Source organism: Diabrotica undecimpunctata, chromosome 11 (genome assembly GCF_040954645.1).
Source record: "Diabrotica undecimpunctata isolate CICGRU chromosome 11, icDiaUnde3, whole genome shotgun sequence".
NCBI classification, from domain to species: domain Eukaryota; kingdom Metazoa; phylum Arthropoda; class Insecta; order Coleoptera; family Chrysomelidae; genus Diabrotica; species Diabrotica undecimpunctata.
In genome coordinates, this window is record NC_092813.1 from 15,640,768 (window position 1) to 15,667,943 (window position 27,176).

General features: G+C 32.2%; 1 protein-coding gene across 1 annotated transcript in view; it reads right to left on the reverse strand.

Annotated features, from left to right (window-relative positions):
* Positions 1-497: 497 nt before the first annotated feature.
* LOC140452712 (zwei Ig domain protein zig-8-like) overlaps positions 498-27,176 on the reverse strand; it is a 37,801-nt gene continuing 11,122 nt past the window's right edge. The window contains exons 2-5 of the mRNA XM_072547033.1: positions 9,793-10,003; positions 6,166-6,293; positions 4,042-4,210; positions 498-634 (exon numbers count right to left, since the gene is read on the reverse strand). Coding sequence (XP_072403134.1) covers positions 498-634; positions 4,042-4,210; positions 6,166-6,293; positions 9,793-10,003 — 645 coding nt within the window. The remainder of the gene's footprint in view (positions 635-4,041; positions 4,211-6,165; positions 6,294-9,792; positions 10,004-27,176) is intronic.

The following is a 27,176-nucleotide window of genomic DNA, read 5'->3' on the forward strand; positions in this document are numbered from 1 at the left end:
GGTTTATTTCCTTTAGGGAAAAAACAGATTTATAGATCAACCATTGTTGTCTACTGTTTGAAAGTAACTTGGAAAGTGTTAGTAGGATATGTTCTCATTCATTTATTAATTTTTTCTTTCTTGGTAAATTTTTTATCGGTTTGCTTTGTTGGAGTTTTTGCGTCAATGGCTTATGTTAACCACTCTACTATTGTCAAATAATAATACGTTAAATTATATTAACAATTTTTTATAAATGTGTATTACTGCACTTAGAAAAAAGCTGTGCTTGTTTAGAGAACGTGTTAAATAAAAATATTTTAAAATCAGTCAACTGGTTGATTTTAAATATAATAACATATACCCTGTTAACAAGAATCCCCACTAAAATATTCCCACTAGTATTTTATTTTTTAAGAGATATTCCGAAAAAACAAATTACGTTAACAATGATTTACTTAAGATTAAGAAGAATACCCAGTTATTTACAAATTAATATTTCCCAAACATAAAAACCTTCAACTTCCTTGGTTTATATCAAGGTTGCTAAAATAGCAGGATGTGTATATGTAAGAAACTATGATGAGAGCGAAAATATTAAACGAGCTGCTGGACAATCCAGCGGAGCCTGTTTGCATTGCAGCTGGCATTTCACCTAAAAGAAAGATATGTTAGTATTTACATAAATATTTTTAATGTAGTAGTTTTAGCTATTTGTGTTAAATTTTTTTATTATTAAATTATTTATTCTTTTGTTTATAAATTAAATTTTCTATTACTTTTTTATAGACGTATATCGAAATTAATGATTTCTTTGTTTTGAAAAGATTGGCTACCAAATAAATGGTTATTACATGTTTTATATTGTGCCAATAAATACTATTTAATTGTTCAAAGTTATAGTTCAGGCGTATTACCCAAAGAGTGGTTAACTTCGATTTTTAATATTGCGATATTATCTTCGATATATCTTCGATAACAGAGATTACGCACCATTAACTTGATGTCTCATGTGCTAAAGTTACTACTAAAAGTCATCCATAACCGAATATATCACAAACTGGACATAGACGTTAATGATACACAATTTGGTTTTCACAAAGGCCTAGGAATGCGTGAAGCTCTTTTTTCACTTAATATACTGATACAAAGATACCTGGACGTTAATCAAGATATATATACGCATGTTTTATTGACTATAATAAAGCATTCGATAAAGTACGACATAAACAATTAATGAATGTCCTAAACTCAAAGAAGATTGACTACAACGATCTCAGGATCATATTAAATTTATACTATAAACACCGAATAAAAGTACGTGTTAACGAACAGCTGTCAGAACAAATTGAAATTAGAAGTGGAGTGAGACAGGTATGCATATTGCCGCCAATTCATTTTAATACCTACACCGAAGAGATTCTGAAAAACGCTTTTTAGGGTGAAACAGCTGGAATAAAGGTAAATGTAGTTCCCGTTAACAGCATTAGATATGTGGACGACACTGTGATCTTAGCCAAAAATATTGAATATCTTCAGAGACTGGTGACCAGAATAGCGGAGCTAGCGGAATGGAAAAGAGTATGGTCTACCAATGAATCGAAATTTATGAAAATATCGAAAACTTAAAAAAATAACGAGAATCTCCTAATAAACGGAACCAACGTCAAACAAGTGGACAAATATGCATCTCTGGGAACAATGATTAACTCCACAAATGATTACATTCAGGAGATCAAAATAGAAAAGGCTAGAGCAAATTTCAACAAAATGAGAAGAGTGCTATGTACAAGGGATTTAAAATTGGAACTAAGAGTTAGGTTGGCGAGGTGCTATGTTTTTTCGACTTTATTTGATGGAATGGAATCTTCGACCTTGAATGCTACATTAATGAAAAAACTGGAATCATTCGAGCTGTGGGTGTATAGAAGAATTCTGAAAATATCGTGGACAGAACACGTCACAAACAAAGGGGTTCTGAGAAGGATGAATAAAGAAATAGAAATTTGAAATACAATTAAAACAAGAAAATTGGAATATCTCGGACATATTACACATGGAGAGAAATACACCTTGCTCCAACTGATTATGCAGGGAAACATTCAAGGAAAAAGAAGCATAGGGAGGCGCAGAATGTCATGGCTGCGCAACCTGAGCGAGTGGTACGGATGTACATCAAATGAACTTTTCAGCCGTCTCAAAAATCCGAATAGCTATGATGATTGCCGACCTCCGTCGCGGAGATGGTACTTGAAGAAGAAGAATAAATAATATAAATATTACATTTACACAAAATTAAAAGTACTATTCGCCAAATATCACACAATTAAAGAAGGCAAAAGGAAGTAAAAAGGAAAAGTTAAAAAATTAAGATAAAAAAGATTAAAATCATTTAGAAATTTTTAAAAATTCTGGAAGTAAATCTACAAGACCGAATGACTGATAATGGAGGTGTTGGTGACTATTGTAGAAAGTGTAGACTACCCACCGTGACTAACAAATAAAGGAGCAGAAGGGACAAATTATCCGCTCATAACAAGTTCCTGCTCTAAAATCAAATCCTCAAGGCTGTTTCGAGTTGTGGTATACAACTATAAGTTTGTACCAGCGAAAGTAATACAGATAATCCAACGTTTCCGGAAGAAGGTACTAAGGAATATCTTTGGTGCTCCGTGCTAGATTAGAAACCGTAACATTTACAAAGACTATCCCGCTCGTAACCACCCAGATAGACTCAATCATCACGTGAATATCGAGACCATCCAGATAATTGACAAAAGGTCCACGAAACATAGATATGCCGGTTTGTTGTATTCTAATGATTTCTCTTGCACTTGCCTCATTATTTATATTGCGTCGGTGCATGATCTTCCTGACCTAAAACCTTGTTGTTCTTCTGCTTGTGTTATAATTTCATTCAGTTTATGCTTTAGTGCAGTTTATTGCTATCACTTTGGTTATTAATTTTAGTGTTGTTTTTAATAAATTAATTCCTCGGTAATTTTCCGGGTCCGATTTGTCTCCCTTTCTCATTTTTTGACAATAGAATTCTTATATAAAATTGACAATTACTAAAGCATATACTTGACAAATTCTAAAACCACTTGAATATATAAGTTAAAATTTACAAATAATTGAAATATAAAATCTTGTTCTTCCAAAAACAAGAATACAGAAAATGAGAACAATGAATAAATTAAAAAAGAACAGTGAAGTTTTGAAAGGTAATATTGAAGACTTACCCCTAAGTGGAGGTTGAAATTACAATGAAAAATAAAATATTTAACTGAAAACAGCCCATTAAAACAGTATAAAACTGAACCCTGCTTTCTACTGTTTATCAGAAGTGAGGAAGAAATACCTTGTTGATAAGATGACAAGTGTCATCAGTTTTACCAATTATTAAAAATACACGATGTACACAAGAGACGTGTAGAAATGTGATACAAAAAGTAAAAGAACATAGTAAAAGAAAATAGAACAATAATAGTTGAAGACGATATTATATTTAGTCGTAAGAAAATTGGGATAACACCTATTTTTAAAATAAAAACAGAAAGTTGACACATAAACTAAATTCAAAGAAATTTAGAATAAAATAATTACAAAGACAAAGAATAACTTTTTAAAAACTGTTTATTTAAATAGGTGATTTCTCTAGATTATTATGTGTTGAATCCAAATATGGCCTAATTTTTGTTCGTATCACCCATAATTTTTGAGCAATCTGCTGTCTATTATACATATAGTAAAAAACCCCTATATGGTATATGGTGAAATTAATGAAACAGTGTGTTCCATCATAAGCATGGTTTGCATTTACATGTAAAATACATATTCTGAAAAAATAAAAACAAAATATCATAGAAAAAAAAAGGATTGATTAATCGAAAAAATCAAAACTGCCTGTAGGTAATAAAGCTGTCATCCTAGAAACTAGTCGTCATATATGAATCGTATGTTGTCAATAAATCCAAAATCAAAAATCACTCAGACCAGTCGAAAAAGAATAATCTGCATATCCTGATAATTCCAAAGGGTAAGTGAAAATTAAAAACTTACCATTTAATACATGAACTCGTATACTTGCAACATCAGCATTTGAAGGGCTGCAGGAATATTTTCCAGAGTCCTGTATACCAGCATTCTGGATTAGTAAGAAACTTGTAGTAACATCGCCCTTTTCAGTGATCACGCTTACCCCACCACGGCTGGAATCATAGCTGATAACCTATTAAAACAAGGAAGATTAATATGTTTCATTTAAGATAATTAATTTGCCTGCTTACAATATATAATCCAAACAAAGATTTGAGGACCGGGACGCCGTCGTATCTCGTGGTTGAAAAACCTCCGACAATGGTTTGGGATGACCTCCGCGGAGCTGTTTCGCAGAGTAGGCAACAAAACCATGATCGCCCTTTTTATATTCTCTGGATTTCTGAATTATTTGTTCTAATATATGGATGGCGTTTGTTGTTGATCGTTCTGGACGAAATCCGTTCTGGTAATCACCTAATATTTTCTCTTATTATGCTTCTAATTTCTGGTTAACTAAGTTAGCTATGGTTTTATGAGTTTTATTGAGAAGCGTTATTGCTCTATGATTAGAGCATTTTTCCTTATCTCCTTTTTTGTGGATTGGTGTAATTATTCCAGTTGTCCACTCTACAGGCATTTGATTCCTTTCCCTATGTAGGTGCTTACCGCCGTACTTTATCAGTTCTTTTACTAATTTATCTTTTTCTGCTGCTTTACCATTTTTTGCCCTATTTATTTCCTTTTTTATTTCAGCAACGTTAGGGCATTCTATTCTTACCCCTCCCCCTGTTTTTTCTACGTCTTCAAACTTCACTTATTTCGTTTTCTCCACTTTGTTTAAGGTTGTGCAGCAATATTCTTTCCAAAATTTTCCCATCGTTGTGGGGTCATGTTCAATTCTTCGCTCGTTATCACTTATACCCCTTACTACAGATGTCCGCTTGTGATTAAATGATTGTACCTTTTTATAGAATTCTTTCAATTTGTGGGTACGTCTGTCTTGCTCTATTGCTCCTAGTTGTTAGTTTAACGACTTGATCTTTTCTCCGATTTCTTCTTGTAGATGGAGTTTGCACCATTTTTTGCATTTCGTATTCTTTTACGCAGAACACTCAAGCAATCAAAAATAAAACACTTTGAAGGTCAACTTACAAAATATAAAACTATATTATATACTAAGATAATCAACATGAACTGTTATTATATAGGCTCTGAAGTAGAGGGGGCATAAGAAACAGACGAAAACATACATCGAAAAGAGTAATGGGAAAATAAATAAAAAATATCAACTTTAAATAAAGCAAACGGATGGCAAAAAAGACGAGAGTACACAAAAAACTGGTAAACAAAATGGAACGGAATTTAACAACTATTGTGTGAGATTATCAGCCTCGCCATCGATAACTTGTTGCAATTAAAAGGCAGTAAGGTGCATAAGATATTTACCGGTAAGACTCTAGAACAAGTAGAAATTACTCCAAAGATTACTCCAAAGAAAAATCAAAGTTCGAATAGAAAAACACGAACAAACTTTAACAAAATGAGACTGGTACATTCCCATTTCATTGACGTACAAGTGTTGAATGGTGCAAGAGATCTGTAACTGGAATTGAGACTTAGACTGGCCAATAATTACATTTTCTCGACTATGCTTTAAGAAATAAAAACGTAGACCCTTAAAGTGTAGACTACTAAAACAAAGGAATCATTATATGCATTTACAGAAAAAATCTGAATATAAGTATTATAGACAGAGCATGTAACAAACAATGAAGTCATGAGAAGAATTACCACAGGAATGGAAATAGTGGAAACCATCAAAACACGAAAGCTACAATACCTGGGTTATGTTATGCATCGGAAGAGAAAATGGTACGTAAAAAATAAGATACATTGTGCTCAACTATAGTATATGATAATAATGATGAAATTCGCCTTAGATTCAAGTATTTTTGAGCATTTTTATATTGTAATCTAACAGTAATTATCGTGGCTGAATGGATCAAGTTATCCAAAGCCATTAAATAAATAAATAAAAAAAATCTAACAGTACTTATATATTTGAATAGTAACAATCCCCTTTAGAATAGAACAGTAATCTAAAACTGCAATAACAATTATCAAAAATCTACATTCTATACTTACATCGTCATGATGATACCAAAATATATACGCGGGTGGCTCAGGACTAAATCTGATGAAGCAAGTTAGGTTCATGGTGCTACCTTTATCGACATGTAGATCTGGTCCCCCTAGAATCTGAGCGGTAGGTACTGTAAAAAAAAACAAAAAAATTGAAATCTTAACTTGGTATATTTAAGTATTTTAAACACGGAGAGCATTTAAAAAAATACCCTCAAAAAAATTACTACAAAATGAATAATATAGCAGTAGAAATTATTTTGGAGTGGTACAAAAATATGTTGATGTCTACTTAATCATCCGAAGATATTATTCGAATGATAAAATTGACCGACATCTCCTAAACATTGTAAATAGGAGGAAAACAAAATATTTCGGCCACACAGCTAGAGGACATAAATATCATCTGTCTCGACTTATAATACAAGGAAACAGTAAAAGGAAAAAGATGGATAGAATAATTATTTGGGAGTATAAATATCTCACCAGTAAAGAAAATTTTCGAGACATAATGACAGCCAAAGTTTGCTACTTGTATCCTGCTCTGGTGTCTTCTGTTAAAATCCAGTTTTCTGATCCATGTGTCCTTTTTTTCCTATATATTGTTTTGTATATTGTCATCTTCGTTTTTCTTCAAATTTCTTTGTTGTTGAGGAATTCTCCATTCAATGCCTGGAACAGTTTTCTACCTATTCTTCTTCTTACCCTTACGTCTCTTATCAAGCTGCTTTCTATTTTTTGCTATGGTTCCATAACATCGATCCATTTTTCTGCTTTTTTCCCACTCTAGCGATCATATCACCTTCGCTGTACAATTAGTTTCGTTTTTAGTTGCATTTTCATAGGTCCATAGCACATAATTAGGTTTGTAATCGTTTCCTTTATGCCTATCTCTATATCTACTTCAAATATACGATATTTTTCTTTATCATGCATGCTGCCTCTGCCTGGAGTCTCTTTTTTCTTCGAATCCACTATATATTAATATGAAAACGGTAGTTAAGTCTGTATTGGAACGCGTTGATAAAGGGGGCAGAGACAATGTTATCACTACAGCTCTCAAAAACTCTATTTGGTAGAAACTTCTGTCTTCATCTTCTAGAAAAGTTCTCTTTTTTAAGTTTAAACTGATAATCTCTGAGGCGTTCATCTTGATTTATGGTAAAGATTTCGTCGAAATTTCCGAAAGTTAATTTTAATATTTTAAATGTGATAATAAGTCTCCACGTTGTCGTTGAAGTTCAAAAGAAGTTAGGTTAGCCATACTATTTTCTTCTGTATAAGAAGGTCTTCTCGGTCCCAAAGGAATTCGAGTGGCTTTTCATTGAATGTTTTCAAACAAACTTTTGTCTCGAACTAAATCAGAATATCACGTTGGACCAGCGTATTCAAGAATCAGTCTTACATAAAGAGTGTAAAGATAACAGAATGTCTACATTGAAACTCTCGAAAAACATCTCAGATATAGTTTGGATTTCGCAAGTTTATAAATAGAAGTAATATGGTCAGACCACGTTAGGCTGCCGTTTACGTTAACATTAAGGTTGTTATACGAGAACACAGAATCTAATGGTTGCTGGTCAACACAGTAAGACACAAGTGGGTTATTTTTACCAGTTCGAAGCACTACACATTTTTTTTGCATTTAAGGGTAGTAGTCACTGGAAAACCAAGTTGAAATAAAGTCTGAGTCCATTTGGAGGGTTAGCTGGTATTTAACTGGAATGGCATAGATTTTTGTGTCATCGGCATATAACGATATTTTACTTGAAACATAATAACTAATATCGCTGCCTGTCTTGTGGAAAAGATTCGCCAACTTTAACTTTACATATAGTGTCGATCTGTCAGGAAATCATCTATCCAACGAAGCGAAGTACCGCGAGCGCCGAAATGTTCTAACTAATGAATAAATCTGCGCTAAGGAACACGGTCAAAGGCTTTAGAAAAATCCAAATAAACAACGTCGACCAGTTGAGAACTGTTAATGGATGACATCCAGTCGTTAACACAATATAGGAGATTGGTTAAGGTAGGAACAAACCGACCAGAGATAAATCCATGTTGTTTTGTTGAAATAACATGTCCCTAGAGAAGGAATTTAGTTATTTCCTCGGAAATAATGGCTTTCATGACTTTGCCAACTACTGACAGCAAGCTAATCAGGCGATAATTGTTGTGGTCTATTTTGTTGCCTTTTTTTAAAAATAAATGTGACGGATGCTTATTTTATAACTAAAGGAGAAAGGAATGTTTAGGAATGAGAAGCCCGGTGTGTTTAAATTTCCGCCAAAGATGTCGTTTGTGATTAATTTGTTTTATTGCTGTTCGATTTATCCAGAGTTTAAGGTTTTTATAAGTCTTACGGAAGGTGGGATTTGTAGAAATTATATTGTGGACGGTATTGAGAAATCCATTCCACATTAATGAGGTATCGTTCAAGTCTGCAAAAAATAAATGCCAGTTGATTTGAGAGAGTATAGTGTCAACTTCAGAAAAGACATTAGTAGCATATGTTACAATTTTATTTTTATGGTGTAGTTTTAGATTTAACTGAATGTGAGCCATTATAACTGCATGGTCTGACTTTCCTATATGAGAGCTGATTTCAAAAGATAAAATCAGCTGTTCGTCATTAATAAATAACAGATCTATAGTAGAAAGTTGGTTATTAATTTCAAATCTAGTAAGTTATGTGATGAGTTATATCAGCTTCGAATTGACTACAAAGCTTTTAACAAATTATGGGCGTTTTTGGGGTCCGATAATGAAGTTATTGACTAGGTGATCTCTGGGAAACTAAAATCTCCAGTAATAATAAGATTATCAAGAGATGACATTTCTTCAAGTTTTGCAAAGAAAACATTATCCTGTGCAAGTATTGCAACAGGTGGCCGATAATAACAGACTAAATTAAGGCAAAAAGGATTCCTATCAAAATTAAGTACCCGAGAAATCAGGTTCCAGAAGAGTATGCGGTCTTACAAAGTAAGCGATGGAGAAGCGGAATGTTGGCAGAAGAAGGAGGAAGGCTGTAATATATTTTATATGTTATTGAAATGTAACTATTATTAGACAATCAACGAGTTTGGGTTTTCCGTTCTATATTTGAATGAAACTTGGGTTTGTTGTTGCTCCTCTACTTTATCTGTTTCTATAAATTCCGGATGGTTCTCTGTGGGTAACTCTTTAATACAGTCTTCCCATTCTTCTCCTTTTATGTACTCTACTTAAAAACTGTACTGTTACGATGGTATTGTTTTTCAAGTATTTCAATATTTTTCAAGATTCAGTTGTTCTTATATATTATTCAATGTATGCCCATATTGCTTGCCATTCTTTATTCTTTATTCATATCTATTTATTGTTGCTTTATTCTGGTTGTTTCTTTTTTCAACTTCTTCCAGAACTTCTAACGCGACTTCTTTTATGCTGAATTTTACATGTGTTTTTAATATTATCTACTTAAATCTAATTCCCATAAATGGTGGTCCAATTTTTTGATACAAAGTGGTCTTGTAATAAATATATATTAAACACTATATATTTTTCTATCTTTTTTGTACTCTTATTGTAATTTATTAAAAAATAATTTTAACAAAACATTGATAAAATAGAAAAATAACTTACCGACTACATTTAAGTTGACGAAATAACTTTTTAACGGTTGGGTACTAATCTGACATTCATAAGTACCAGCATCTCTTTTTTGAGCCCATTTGATCTGCAAAGTCCAGTCGTCTGTTTCAGGATGGCGATTTGCTTGAAAACGTTGATCGCTCGTATATGTATAGCTGCCCACTGTGAGGATATGAATATATCTGTGTCTGATCCATGATACCTAAAAACAAAAATATTTGTTTAAACATTTTCAAATTTGTCAACCAATAACGAAAGATTAGTTGTTAAATGGTTTAAAATAGAAAACATGATCGCCTGGAGCCTAAGATCAAATGTTTTTAACACTATGTGTTAGCCTTTCTCTGTGAAGTCTGTTTTTGATGTATGTTTTATACTTGTTTATCCTGACACTTAGTGGTCTTGCGACTTCTTCCACATAGAAATCTTTGTATTGTTAGGTTTAGTTTTGGACATAATAAATCTGAGTGTATTAATTCTTTTAAATGTTGTATTTATTTCCTATCCTTTTTAATTTTTCTGCTAAGCCTTTAATATATGGTATTGTTGTCTTCTGTGAATCCCTTCTTGTGAGTGTTTCTGCATTGTTTGTGATCTTTTGTTGTTTCATGTCTCCAGTCTTATACAATTTCTTGTTTATAAATGACAATGAGTAGACTTTGGCAAATATGCATATTGCATATTTTGCATATTGTGCATATTTTATGCAAATATTTCATATTTTGGCATATTTGTATAAAAGTTTGCATAAAGTGCATAAAAGTTCAGATTTTTATACTGTATTTGAAAATTTTTAAACATACCAATTTATTTCAATTCTTGTATAAAATTTTGTAGTCATTTTAATCAAGAAATGATCTAAGTACGTAATCTCTACAGGTACAAAACATTTACAATTTCAAAGAAGATCAATTTAAGTAGCCCTCAACATTCTTAGAAAGTCTCGGTCACTGAGGCATTCAGTTATTGGATAATCGCTAAGGGTTCGCTCATTTCAATTTAATGATCTAATCCCCAAATCTATCTACAATTTATTGTATCTTAACAGCAGGTAAACGGCTAATAGTTTTGTTCCTAATTTAGGGATTTTCCAAAATCTCCCAGTTTATTGAATTAGGTACCTAAACATTTCTAATTTGATGCTCAGATTTGTAAATCATTTTTGTTTTGATATTCAAAGCGTAAACACTCGTTGTGCGTAACAAAAAGGAAGATTGTGATTTTATAATGCCTAAAATAACCAGTGCTTCAACTTGGATTAAACCTTATAAAGAGCTGTCTATGGATATGGGAAAAATCTACTGTTCAGTCTGTGGCAAAATTGTAAGTATCTAATATTTTCTATTAAATATCTAATATTTCATACATACAGGGTGTTTCCAAATAACACTTACAACGTTTGACTGTAGATACTTCTCGAAAAATTGAACAAAACGATATAGTTAATGAGGGGTCAAACTTATTTACTTTTCGAGATACAGGGTGTTAAAATTAAAAAAAATTAAATTCTTTTAGTTAATAACAACAATAACTTTAAAACCAATAAACGTATTTACTTGAAATTTAGTACTCGTAGGTTGTTTTTAAATGAAAAATAGCTTCCTTTAGTGAGAAAAAATTGTCCATGGTACAATACAATGGTGTGTATTTAGAAAAATTTTTCACCTTTACTTTTTTTTATGAAGTCAGCTATTCTAAAACACAATTATTTCTATTGTAATTGAATTAACAAAAAAAAAACTTTTATTGAATTTTAAAATAAGTTATATGATCTACTAATGGTTAGTAACAAAAACTAATTTGTGGATTAATACTGCATTTAAAACACTTAGCGAGTGTTTTTTTTCCAAACCAGTTATTTGATTAACCAAAAACACTTTGTATATTTTTATATTTTAAAGGTTGGGTTAAAATAAAGGTTTTTATTTTTATTTATAGATAGCATGTGAGAAGAAATTTCAGATAGACCAACATGTGAGAACTGCTTCACACATTGCAAAAAAAGGAAAAATAGGAGGAAAACATCAAACTTCAATGGCTAAATGTTTCCAATCTACTTCAAAAAAATTAGATGAGCAAGAAACTTTTAATGAAGACGTGTGTCGCGCATTAGTGTCTGCAAACATACCGCTTTCAAAATTAGCAAATGTAAATTTTAGTTCGTTTCTAAAAAAATATTGCAAACTTAATGTTCCAAGTGATCGGTCTCTAAGAAGAAATAATGTGAACGGGCTATACTCGTCGGTGTTAATTAATATTAAGGAAGAAATTGCAGATAATTATTTTTACATATCTGTAGACGAAACCACTGATTCCTCAGGAAAATATATTGCTCATTTATTGATTGGTGATCTTAAAGAAGATACCTTACCAAAATCTCATCTTATTTCATGCCAGCAACTTGAGAAAACAAATGCTTTAACAATTTCGCGTTTTATACAAGAAACATTAGCAACTTTTTTTCTTCCGACAACTATTCCTTCTAATAAATTACTGCTTATTTTATCGGATGCTGCTCCTTATATGGTGAAAGCAGGACAAAATTTAAAAATATTTTTCCCAGATTTAATACATGTTACTTGTGTAGCGCATGGATTAAACAGAGTTGCAGAGGAAATACGAAAAAAGTTTCCTCTTGTAAATACCATGATATCCAGTGTCAAAAAGTATTTCTTAAATCTCCTATAAGAATTCAACTTTATAAAGAAATGCTACCTAACATTCCTCTTCCACCACAACCTATTTTAACGCGATGGGGAACATGGTTAGAAGCAGCTAATTTTTATGCAGATCATTTTGTTAAAATAAAGAATATAATTGATACGTTAACAGATGAAAGTTCCCAATCTCTTTTGGATTCTAAACAAACTTTTCAGAGTAACTTGCTTCAACAAGAACTTTCATTTATAAAATCAAATTTTAGTTTTGTTCAAAAAACAATTACTCAGTTAGAATCATCAAAACTGTCATTGTTCGAAAGTACAGCATTAATAAAAGAATTTGCGTCATGTTGTCGGAACGTTAGAGGTAATATTGGAAAAGATATTTTAAAAAAATTTGAAGCTACTATAGAAAAAAATAAAGGTTACCATATTCTTTCTGAAGTAGTCAGTGTTCTAGCTGGAAATATTTCGGAAACAATTAATTTAGAACCAAATCTTTTGGTTAGTTTGAAAAATGCTCCCGTTACATCAGTTGATGTTGAACGAAGTTTTTCCATATATAAATATATGTACTCAGACAGAAGCCACAAGTTTTTGTTAGAAAATTTTGAACACCACTTGGTCATTTATTGTTACCATAATTCTAAATAAGTTTATTCATACTTAAAAATGATGTAGTTACTTAAAATAAATGTAAATCTTAATGAATAGTAGGAAATATTTAGTTATGTACACTTTTTTTTTTAAATAAAATTGTTACTATTTTACGATTTTTTTATTTATTTGTATGCATATTGTGTAAAATATTTGCATATTTTCGGGTAAACACGTGCATATTTATGCGCATATTTTCTACATTTTTATTTGCATATTTGCCGAAGTCTAACAATGAGTATTAGCAGGTTGTTTTCTTTTTGAAATGAATTTTAATTAGAGCAGGTGTTTTCAGCTAATAATAATAATTATGGGACACCGTTGAATTTGGGATACAAAGCTTTTTGTTTGGACTAACCTTCACCCTCTAATTTTTTCCATATTAAAGATGTCACAGCGCCCGTGATGACGTCACAGATCTCATGTGTATATATCAATTGATAGTATTGTTGTTAAAATTGAAATTTTCTAATTTGCAAATAAAAATATTCATATATTCCTGAATTATAGGCTGACAAAATCATCTTGGAACACCTTGTATAGTATATATTATATCGACAGTTCTTACCAACGAGTCACACGCTCTCTCTCTCTCTCTCTCTCTCTCTCTCTCTCTCTCTCTCCAAAAAATTTCTAGAGTATAGTGGTCTGTCTTTGTCATGCCGCGAAGTATAGACGTCTGCTCTATACGATAACATAATTCGCCAACGCACAATGCATATTCGCCGATCCCACTACGTACATAATGTGCAAGTAAATACGTCCCTGGGATTGGTAATAAATATAGTAATGGGATATTATGATTTGACGCCAAATTCAATTTTAAATATAAGGTTGAATGCTCGAATAAATGAACTTTGATCAGATAAAAGGCATATATCGAGCACAGTTTAATTTAATCTTGCCCAAGTACTTTCGATCCCTAGATCATCTTCAGGGGCATCTGAAATAAGCCAAGAAACGTTTTTTATAACCAAAGAAATTGATTAACTTCGATAAAAACTCGAAATTTATGGTTGAAAAAAGGTTTTTATGTGATTAACGTTTATAGACTTACTTCGTCAATTGTGGCCTATCCGGCAAGAACAAGATGTCATAAACATATAAATGTACATTACACTACACTACAAATGGACAAACAAACACTTTAAAATTATTTAAGAAAGGCTACATTACTTGCGGAAGCCGGAGACAGAATGGCTCCTGATCTAACGGAAATGTTGGGGTGACATGTGACAAATGACAACTTGGATGAGCAGTCACAATCATAGATATGTGATCTGCACCTTTTACAATTCTATGAAACTAAGTATTGACCAAAAGTCCAACTGACACTACTATAGGAGGTCACTGATGAAATATAAAATTATATAGAATATTTTTTAAGTAGATTGAATAATCCAGATCTCACACTCAAACATGTCTGTAATAATTAAGGTGTTAGTTTGAGAGCAACTGAAGTCGACGAAAAGTAAGAATGCAAGAAGAGGAGTAAACAATATATTAGACAGTGGGTAGTTGACTACAATAAAATGGTCTACCAAGCACTATCTGTAATGTAGAAAGGAAGAGATCTGACTATGTAATTAAAATACTAAAAATTGAAAATCAAAATTGAAAGCAAAGTATATAAATGGGGTGTAATCCAAGTAGTTCAGTTGAACATTCAGTTGAAATACATAGAGAAAGTAGAATCTTTTCTTTCAGATAACAGTTTTGTAGTTTTGGAAAAAAATCCACTTAACACCTTTATTAATAAAACAAAAGCAATGGTCAAATTGTTTAATGACACTATTACTAAATATAACAACAGAAAGTTAACTGTATCTAATCCTATAACACCTAGGTTATATGGACTTCCTAAAATCCATAAACACAATTGTCCCATAAGGCCTGTAGTAAGTTTTTGTAACACTCCAGTTTCTATTTTATCAGAGTTTATTTACAACACAATTCAGTCTATCACTAATTTTAAACCTAAGTTCTCCATCTCAAAAATTCTTTAGATCTAATAGAACGGTTAAATAACATTAGGATAGAAGAGGGTTTTTATTTAGTTTCTTTTGATGTTTCCAATCTGTTTACTTCTGTACCAAGAGATGAAACATTACCTTTAGTACACAATCTTCTAGACAATTGCAACATATCGGCAAAAGACAAAGATGCTATCTTAAGTATACTTAAATTCTGTCTGGATCAGGACTTCTTTCAATTCAATCAAAAAATATATAAACAACCAACAGGTTTAGCAATGGGATCTCCACTATCACCTTTTCTAGCTGACATTTTCTTAGACAGCTTAGAACAGAAGTTTGTTAACAACAACAAAATAGTTTTTTGGTCAAGGTATGTTGATGATTGTATAGCTCTCATACAGGGAACCCAAGATGATGCTTTACAGATTCTGGATGATCTTAATAACCTCCATCCCAACATCTCTTTTACTCTGGAACCAGAATCTGATAAAAAGTTGAACTTCTTGGATATGACTATTTCCCGTAATAAAGATTCTTTAGAGTACAATATTTACAGAAAACCTACCCAAACAGATCATGTTATACATGATACATCTAATCATCCAACCCAACATAAAATGGCTGCTTTCAACAGTTACATTCATAGGTTACTCAAATTTCCACTTTCTAATGATAATTTTAATTCAGAACTTAATACTCTTAAACAAATTGCTTTCAATAATGGTTATGATCCTAACATTATCTATAAGCTTCTAAATAGAGCTAAACTAAAAATTGCAGAAAAGCTTGCATATTCGTCACAATGTTTTCTTCAACCTACTGCTTCAAATAACACCAGATATTTCTCCTTCACCTACATTAGCAGCATTTCCAATAAAATATCTAAACTTTTTACTTTTACAATCGATAACATCAAAATTTCCTTCAAGTCACACAACACCTTAGGTTCCTTCTTAATCAACACCAAAGATAGGATGAACACACTTGACAAAAGTGGTATTTACAAATTAAAATGTGATGATTGTGATGCCTCTTATGTAGGTAGAACCATTAGAAAGTTATCCACTAGAGTTTCAGAACATTTGAAAAGACCAAACTCTTCAAGTTTTGGTCAACACTTATTATCCAGTAAACACAATTTTAACATCAACACTAGTTCATCTATCTTACATGACATTAGTAGAAAGAAAAACTATATGGAGTTGGATTTATTGGAAGATTTGGAAATTACAAGGGAAACAAATGAAAACTCTCACTGTCTTAATACTCAAATTAATTTAAATTGTACTAAATTTAAACCTATTTTTAAAAACTTTATTACAGCTTCACCTCGTAGGGGACCCAGCTCGACTGTTTAGACTTCCTGCACTGAGCACATCCATATTAATTTTATAGTTATACCATTGACTGTGGGTTCAACTGAACTACTTGGATTACACCCCATTTATATACTTTGCTTTCAATTTTGATTTTCAATTTTTAGTATTTTAATTACATAGTCAGATCTCTTCCTTTCTACATTACAGATAGTGCTTGGTAGACCATTTTATTGTAGTCAACTACCCACTGTCTAATATATTGTTTAGTCCTCTTCTTGCATTCTTACTTTTCGTCGACTTCAGTTGATCTCAAACTAACACCTTAATTATTACAGACATGTTTGAGTGTGAGATCTGGATTATTCAATCTACTTAAAAAATATTCTATATAATTTTATATTTCATCAGTGACCTCCTATAGTAGTGTCAGTTGGACTTTTGGTCAATACTTAGTTTCATAGAATTGTAAAAGGTGCAGATCACATATCCATGATTGTGACTGCTCATCCAAGTTGTCATTTGTCACATGTCACCCCAACATTTCCGTTAGATCAGGAGCCATTCTGTCTCCGGCTTCCGCAAGTAATGTAGCCTTTCTTAAATAATTTTAAAGTGTTTGTTTGTCCATTTGTAGTGTAGTGTAATGTACATTTATATGTTTATGACATCTTGTTCTTGCCGGATAGGCCACAATTGACGAAGTAAGTCTATAAACGTTAATCATATAAAAACCTTTTTTCAACCATAAACTTCGAGTTTTTATCGAAGTTAATCAATTTCTTTGGTTATAAAAAAACGTTTCTTGGCTTATTTTAGATGTCCCTGAAGATGATCTAGGGATCGAAAGTACTTGGGCAAGATTAAATTAAACTGTGCTCGATATATGCCTTTTATCTGATCAAACTAAATTCAATTTTGTTATGCCACAGTAAGTCGTTTCTAGAGTTCTAATGGGCATTTAAAATCTTTTAGTTATACCTACAGTTTTTTACGTAGAATTCAATGGTATGGGTTGAATTTTTTCCAAATATGATATTTTTGAGAACAAACTTTCTGATATTTACTCAAGACTAATTGTGTGTAATATGCAATACTTTTTTTAGTCTGACCATTCTGTTATACCGAAAAATATCAAATTTAGAGAAATATAGGTATCTTAACCACTGGATTTTACGGTAAAACTATATAAATATTATTTTTAAGTTAGAAAATAAGTGAAACCAACCTAGAGGGTCTAGAAGGGAACTAGAAAATTTTTGGAATTTGACATCTTTAGTTTATTTAAAAAAAAAAGGAGCATAGAATTGCTCAAATCCCAAGTCTCTGATACCTACAGTACTTACAGCACTACACTGCAAATACAAGGAACATATTAAGCACCTCGTTTAAGATATGTAAAGGATAAAGAATTTTTGTTGATATTAACTAGCGAAAAAATAAAACTATTTGAATATTTTTTTTTATTTGAGACGACGTTTAAATTAGGACTAATCGGAGGTTCGTATTTATTTTCCTATGCCATACGTTGTAGGATCGGCGAATATGCACGCCCAGTAATAGGTGTACGTGTTATATACAGTGCAGTCCCGATATAAGGAACCCCGATATAAAGAAATCCCCGATATAACAATTTTTTAAATCCCCTCCAAACGTCCATAACACTCAATGTAAAAAATAACCCTATATAACGAACTATTTCGGTTTTAATCCTCCATATAACGAATTTTTACGATTTGCGGAAAAAATTAAAACCGCTGTATATTTAATATTGAGTGTGGCAAACCTCTACATAACGCACGAAACCCCTGTGTTACGCATTTCTGCGTTCCAAACCCCGGCTTAGCGTAGTTTACAGCTCATTCAAATTCGACGTTCAGTAAAAGTAAACAAAACCAGGCTATGCTACGTAAGACTCCATAGGCGTGCGGTTTTGCTTTCATATTTCCTATCAAATTAATAAAACAGTATGTACAATTAAAGATTTGTTTACTATGAACAACGAAGATAAAATATACAATGTTAGTATTATTTTCAAGGAAATTCAAAATTAGCTTCACTACTGTAAAATAAAAAGAAACTTATGGTTTGACAAAAATAATAAAGCAGTAATTGCAACGTTGTTTTGACACTTAAACGATCGAAATCGAAACATCAAATACACTTATTTTTTAAAGTAAATTGTGTGTTAGTTCGCCTCAAAAGAAGTAACTTATTATTATGTTTTCAGTTTTTATTTGAAAAACAATAAAACTCACGTGATCCAGATTACAAATGTTACCAGAAATTGAAATCTCATTTTACATAAATTTCGTAAATTTGAATACAGATATACCTTAACTTAAAATGTTTTCATAAACGAAAATTTTGTATTAAAAAAAAATAAGGTGCACTTGGAGAAGTGCCGCCAGAAGTAAAAACTTCTTAAATTGCGTTGAAATTATGAGTATTCATATCTAAGAGCTTCCGGTTTAAACGGGGCTGCCAGTCATGAACTGAGCTCTTAATCGCACCCCATTCGTTTTTTAAGGAAAACGAAGTTTCAAACAAAAACCTATGCAAATGTCCGAGAAAATCATTCGTCAAAAATAAAAACATTCTACATATCTGACTAATAAATAAAACAAAAAACTCACAGTGTAAATTAATATTTTATTCATAATCAAAGTCTGACGTGCTGCTCTCATTAACTACGTTAATTATCAGTGGTTCAACTTGAGTCTCAATGATATTGTCAAGATCCCACATCTTTTGTTCGACTTTCTGCTGAACATGCTGTATACATTTTTGCCATTTGGCAGATGTAATACGCGTAATTCCTTCATGAAAAAGATTTTTCATATCTGAAAATTTAAACGTAGTATTCTTCTCTGCAATATAATTTTTTAAGTCTGCCCAAATTAACTCAATCGGATTAAGCTCGCAGTGGTATGGCGGAAGTCTCAATACTATTTGATTTTTTTCTTTAGCCATTTCATCTACAATATACTTAGTATATTCTTTTTTATGGTTATTTACAATAGCCAAAAGCTCGACTTTTAGAAGCGAGTTGTCAAAATTTATATTTTTTGATCGTAGCCAATTTTGAATGTCCGCTTTCTTCGACGCGGTTGTCGGTATTTTTTCCACTCTTCTTGAGTGGTACGGTGCATTGTCTAAAACAATAACTGAATTTTTGTCTAAATTTTCTAATATCGAAAAGAACCACTTTTCAAATGACTCGCCAATCATCTCTTCATGATAGTCGCCAGATTTTTTTGACTCAAAAGCCCATAAGGCATCAGGAACAAACCCGTTCTCACTACCAATGTGACAAATGATCAACCTCTTTCCTTTACCTAAAAATAAAGCGATTTTTAATTTACTTTTGAACTGGAAATTAACTACTATAGTAAATGCAAGACATTTATCGTTACATGTCATTACCTTAAAACATATGATACTGTCTTACATTATCTATAAACGATAACGAAGAATAATTTTTAACTTCATAACTTCGTATCTTTAAAGTGAAACCGACTGTTACCATTATTTACGGATATAATGCAGTAACATACGTTCTAATGAGATGATGTGCAACGAAATTTGTTTTGCAGTTACTGGATGTGAAACTTTCAACAGACATTTAAACGTACCTGATGGATTTTTTAATCCAGTCGACAAACCATCCAGAAAGGCTTGCCTCGAAGAAACGATAGACTTATCGACCCAAACTTTAGATTTCGTATGTCCAGCATTAACCCACGTCTCAGCTAGGTAATATATCTTACGACCATCATTTCGGTAAGCTTTAATTTTCTTTAAATATTCCCTTCTCCACAAAACAATCTCATCTTTTTCTAACAACATGCTCTGTCATTCTCGTTTTTGATACTTAAAATTAAGTGTCTTAAGAACTTTATAAAATGTTGTTCTTTTAAAATTAGGCAGATCATTATCCTCATTAACTTCTCTTAAAACTTTGTCTACAGTAGGAATCTCATTTCTAAAATAAAATGCATGCACCTTTCTTCTTATGGCATTACGATCAGCTCTGTCTACTAAATCGATTATTTTGTTGCGAGTTCGACTAACTTTTGGCTCTGAAAATGTGTGTTTTTATATTCTGTGAGTATATTATAAATACTTCGCTTGTACACACCTGACTTATGTGCAACTCTTATTATCGACTTATCTTTTGCTAGGGTAGGATTTTCTTCTATTTCGCACTTGTAAATATTTAAAATAATTTCTTTGGTTTTGACATCGAGATGGGATTTTTTTGTTCGTTTTCTTGGAGGACTGAGACTTATTTTGGCAACCTCGTCAGCTGTATCGGTGCTGGACATATTTGATTTTTTTTTTAATTATACCTACCGATATTTAAAAATAATTATATGAATATTAATCTATAAAAACACCATACTTACTTGAAAGAACAAAACAAGAATAAAATACAAATATTAATACTAATAGGTATTTAAAAACTAAGAACCAATGTAGGAAATAAAAGTAAAAAATAAGTACAACGATTCAAGGAACGTTCACTAATTGTGTGATGCAACCAACTGAAAGCCTTAGACTCAAAGATTCTTGCTAAAACAAGTAGCAACTGTAAAATCAATAGAAAATGACTAATTAACATAGGCGTCGCAATTCTCACAATTTAAACCAGCGTTAACTTTTGTTTTTTTAGTATAATTTTTGTAATATAAAATTTTCGTTTATGACAAATATTTTAAGTTGCTGCATTGGATTTCCTTGAAAACCATACTAATATTGCATATTTTATATTTGTTATTCATAGTAAACAAAACTGTAATTTTACATATTGTTTTAATAATTTAATACGAAAGCAAAACCGTATGCCAAATTTTGATTTATTGACTAAGAAGGCTTCTGGCTGAGTACAAAATAAACAACTGATCAAATCCTATCACGCGATATAGAAAATGAAAGGGAAGGATATAACGAATATATTAAGATAGAAAATCAATTACATATCTTAATAGATTCACTATATCGTCCCTTTTCATTTGCTATGTCGCATGTTAGGTTTCGATCAGTTGTTTATTTTGAACTCAGCCAGAGGCCTTCCTTAAGTCAATAAATCAAAATTTGTCTATACTAAATTTATTTTCATTCATAGTGCCTTATGATATCTCGTACGTAACTATACGTTCTATATAATCAAGATCCTGTGTAGTGCCATTTTGGTAGTCGCCATGTTTTTTTCTATCTTAATATATTCGTTATATACTCCCCGTTTAATAAATATCGACAACCGAGTTGAAGAAAGCGGATATTCAAAAGTGGCTGCGATCAAAAGTTTTGACAATTCAGTTCTAAAAGTCGAGCTTTTGACTATTGTGAATAAACATAAAAAAAAATACACTATTGTAAACATATTGTAGATGAAAGGGGTAAAGAAAAAAGAAGGTATTCACAGACACTCGAGGTAGATTCTGAGTAAAATATTACCTAAGTTACACTTTGAGTTTTTTGTTTTATTTATTACTCAGATATGTTGAATGTTTTTATTTTTGACAAGATTTTTCTGACCTTTGCATAGGTTTTTGCTTTGAAATTTCGTTTTCCTTAAACCAACGAATGGAGTGCCATTAAGAGCTCAGTTCACGAGTGGCAACTCCGTTTCAACCTTAAATATTACGTTTAATTTTAAAACATTTTTACACATTTAATGTAATTGTATTTTAATTCCGTGCATTACAATAACGGATTCACGTTATTATGTTGTTGGAAAACCTCATTCTGACATGTTTATTCAGTTATTTTCAGTTCTGTTATTCCTGTGAACGACTTATGCTACGATGTCTACTTCATATTTTCATATATATTTCATAATACAGGAAAATATAGGTTTATACATCGCTAAAATCATGATGTGGGAGTGCCCCTCGTAACAATCATACTGTTAACGGTTTATTTATAGTTACTGCAGCTCTATCTTGTATTTAGTGTAGAAATGTTTAGAAAGGTTTTCGAAGCCCCGCCCATTGTAACGTCAGAGGTGAGGTAGTCCATTAATAAACACAACTGACCGTTTCCACTAAACAGACTCGAGTTTCAAAAACTCGGGACTCGAAAAACAAAACGAACTGTTTCAAAACACGCCAGTCTTTAGTAAAGTTTGTGAAAAGTTGCTATTTTGTTTTATTGCTGGCTAAAATATTATCACTAGAACAACAGTGGTCCAATTAAGTTATAGCAATTCTTCCGCGTATAAGGACTACTAAATGATATGGTATACTGAGTTTCGTATACGATGTCTATTTATATAGTTTATGAGGTGGATATTATGTACGTTTATACATTGTAAATCGTGATTTGGGAGTGCTCCTCGTAATATTCATAATGTTGATAATGTGTGTTGGTTTGTTTACTGCTACTGCATCTTTAAGATAAATTTGGATTGTGGTGACTCACGGACAAGTCCAGACATGAAAACAATGTGACCTGCTTCCCACCCCTTGCCCCTAAAACCATCAGTCAGTCAGTGCAGTGCTGAGCTTGACACTGTGTTTACACCGTGATCAGTACCTAAAGTACCTAAAGATTTGAGTGTTACTATCGTACAGTTCATCGAAGTATAAAGTTTTTTTTATTTTGTTTTCGTATTTGCTTATTACGGAGTTGACGGTGGACTGTCCACAATTTGCAAAAAGGCTAAGAAATGTGAGCTACAGGATGTCGAAGAAGCTGTTATTAAGTGGTTTAAACAGTTCCGTGATAAAAATGTACCCGTTGGAGGTCCCATACTCCAAGAAAAGGCTCAACAGTTTGCAGAACAATTAGGGCATGCAGACTTTCGAGCCAGTAGTAGCTGGTTGGATCGGTTCAAAAAGAGACACGAAATTAGTTTCAAAAAAGTTTGTAGTGAAAGTGCTGTCGTGGATGATGTACCTTGCGAAGATTGGAAAGCTAAATTGCCAGACTTGACCCGTGGATACAATGCAGATGTTATCTACAATGCTGATAAGACAGGTTTTTTTAAGTGCCTATCGGACAAAAAACGTTAGTGTTGAAAGGAGACCCTTGCAAAGGGGGCAAAAACAGCAAAGATCGTTTGACAGTCTTACTCTGCACTAACTCATCCAGTACAAATAAACTGAAACCTCTCGTCATAGGAAAATCAAAAAAACCCAGATGTTTCAAAAACGTGGATGACCGAAGAGGTCTTCGGTGAATGGCTGAAACAAACCAACAACACGATAAAAAAGAAGAAGAAACGCATTCTTTTATTATCGACAATTGCACTACACACGGAGATATTCCGGTGCTAACAAAAATTAAAGTTTAGTTCCTGCCTTCAAACACAACGTCTAAACTTCAACTTCTTGATCACGGAATGAATATACAAAATTTCAAAACCAAGTACAGAAGGGAGGTTGTCCGTCAATTCTTGAACGACTTGGAATGCCAATCTCCAACCAAAATTAGTGTGTTAGATGCTATGTGGATGTTTACAAAGGCATGGAATAATGTTAACGAGAAAACTATTGTCAACTGTTTCAAGAAAAGCGGCTTTCAAGTGAATGATCGTGACCAAAACTAAGATGAGGACAATCCAGAAGTTCAACAACCAGAACTAATTGAAGGATGTTGCACGAGAGTGAGAGAGGCTTTAAACGTGGACTTGGGTTTTGAAGAGTTTGTCAACTTGGATGATGACGTTGCAATCTGTGAAGAGCTCACTGATGCTGAAATCGTATCTTCCGTGGCAGGGAAGTAAGAAACAGGAGAAGAAGCAGAAGACGACGTGGATGAAGAACTCGTTAGTCAACCAGATTTTACATCAAAGGGATGCCCTCAATGTGTTAAAGTGTTATTTTCTAAAAAAAAATGCTATAAATGATGGTGGTCTTTCCCTTGTTTTTGGTAGCGTACTTTATAAGTACGTCTTAGAGTCTAAGATACACGTCTACAGTTACCTATTCTGTAAATCATTATTTGTTAAAATGTGGTTAAGTGATGAGATATTCGTTATATAGAGGTTTGAATTTAGCTTTAAGAACCCCTTTATAACGAATATTGGTCGCATTTAACCTCGATATAACGAACCCCGTTATTGAAAAATTCCCGATATAACGAATTTTTTTCGGAGCCTTCAAATTCGTTGTACCGAGGTTGTACTGTATTTTAAAATTTTTTGTATAAAGTCGCATATTTGTGTGTAAATATCTCCAATCATCCAACTATGTATATAAATATTATAAAGTTTTATTTAATTAATTATTATTAATTAATTTATTTTATATTAATATATTAATACGATATTAATTTTATTAAATAATGTTTTAACAGTTGTAAAAAGTGAAGGAATAAAATTTAGCGAAGTTAGACTTATCTCGAAATGAAAGCAGACTGGATTTCGCATGTGGCTAAAGGTATTTGTGGTATCTTAATCAGCGTGATATCTGGGGATATGAATATAATCAAAGTTTAGGAACTTTACTCGTCGTTCATTTAAATCCCCAAATGCTCATACTTATATCTCCAAATTTCAATTTTCCTAAGAGTTCATACATATCAGGCTAATTTTACTGGATAGTATTTCAGAAACATATCACCCCATTTCGGTCGATTTATCATTTCTTAGGTTTTGCATTCCTAAGCGGTATCTCTTGTAACATCTGCTCTCATTTATTAAGAAGTATGTGGAATATTATTTAGAGCGCGTTTAAATTTTATTGCAACGCGATAAAATGTAAATATGTCTGGAAACTATTAAATAAAGTAAGCTCAAATTTACAGTTTTATTATAAGATAATAATATCATCTTAAAACAAAAATAAGTTAACAATGTAAAAGATCATAATATGTAATGAATAATAAAAAGTACAGAAATAAAGCTTGCAATTTATTAATTGAGAAAAATAATATCACTAAGAAATTCAAAAAAACTGCAAATATCAGACAGTGAAAAGAATTTTTTTAAATTTTGATTCTAAACATCATTAAAGGCTTTAAGATCAGGTGGTTTATTCCTCTTTATTATTTAGAACTTACTATGCATTTTTGCTGCTATCGTGACTCTCTCTTATTTGTTCCTGCCTTTGCTTTGAATTTTCCAGTCCTTGGTATTAATTACATGTATATATTAACCTACGTTGTTCTACCATTCTCTACTAGGACTTTCTCTGCACCTGGTCCATAGCGGTGCAGTTAATTATCCTTTTCAGTGTATCTATGAGTCATCGTCTATGTATGTGTCCAATGCATTCTAAGCGAAGAAAATTTATGTTCCTAGCTAAGTATTCCTTATTTAAGTCTTCTTTAATTTCTTCATTCATTTTCCTCCTTCTGTTTCCTACTCTTGTTACATTGTGGCCTACTTGTCCATGAGAATAGGGGAGCTAGAGCTACAAAGACTATAGTAATTTGAAAAATGTTATATACAAATTACAGCTATATTAGAAATGGTTCTTCTTGCAGTGCTTATCCGTTTCGGACGTGAGCGACCATCATGACAATCTGTATTTTGCAAACCGCTGCTCTGAAAACATTTGTGGTTGTTATGTTGAACCACGTACGTAGATTTTTCAGCCAGAATATCCTTCGTCTACCTGGTCATCGTTTTCCTTCTACTTTTCTTTGTGGCATTAATTGCAGCAACTCATATCTGTCGTTGTTCTTTATAATCTGACCAAGGTATTCGATTTTGGCTGTTTTTATTACCCAACCAACTGATCATTGATAGAGACAAGAGCATCGTACAAATGAAACTACAGCCAAAGCACTCACTTATCTTGGAAAAATTAGAAATCCTGAAAACACATCATACAATCGAGCCAATCAAAAAACAAATCTACAGCCATTAATGACAATGAGCATAAGTCTCACCCTTATAATAAAAGTTATGTCTGTTCTAGCACTAATTTTATACAAAAAAAAAACTGTTATTTGGATCTAAAATGTCACAACAAAATGTAGCAGGTCTACAAGAACTTCTTGAAGTTCCGAGGACAGAATTCAATACCAAGGAAAGAGGAGAAATGTAACTATAATACCTAGAAAAGTACCAACACGACTAGACCACCTGGACGGAAGCAACAATACCATTATATATAAGTTATTACTTAAAACATTATACAGAAACTTCCCTATTACAAATAGAGCTGATAGAGCCCTTTTATTAATCACCGCGAATCACTCTGCATTCTTCTTGTCTATTGTCAAAGTTTGTTGTATAACTTGGCTTTCGTTACAATTTTCTTCCACTTATTTCGATCTGTGCATTGGTGTCTCCAGTTTCTCACTTTCAGGATTTTAATATCTCTCATGAGCTGGTTTTTTATCTCCCTCTTGGTCTTCCCCTTGGTATTTCAGTTTCTGGCTACCATTTGGTGACCTTCATAACCAGTAAGTCGTTTTTCCTCCTCTCTCCCACCACCAGGTCTCCCACACATACTAGTCTTTACGCTTTAATAAATTTAATAATCTTCTCCCTTTATTACGCCTCTTATTTCTTCGTTCATTCATCGAGAACTAAAATAAAATGTAGTGTGGAAAGAACCCGATTAATTTTGATTCTGGTGGATATTAAGTTAATTATATTGCCCCTTTTTCCTTAAAATATTCGAAGAGTTCATCTTTAACGAGCTGTAACTTACTCAGTTTACATGCACATGACTTTTTGTAGTAAAACATAGTCTCACTCAGCTTTTATAAACTGCTTTTTTGTTTTGCATTCTTTTCTGATCAAAGGCATAATATTTTTGAAAGTATTGACTTTCTGCAAAAACTCTATTGAACACAAGTTGCTT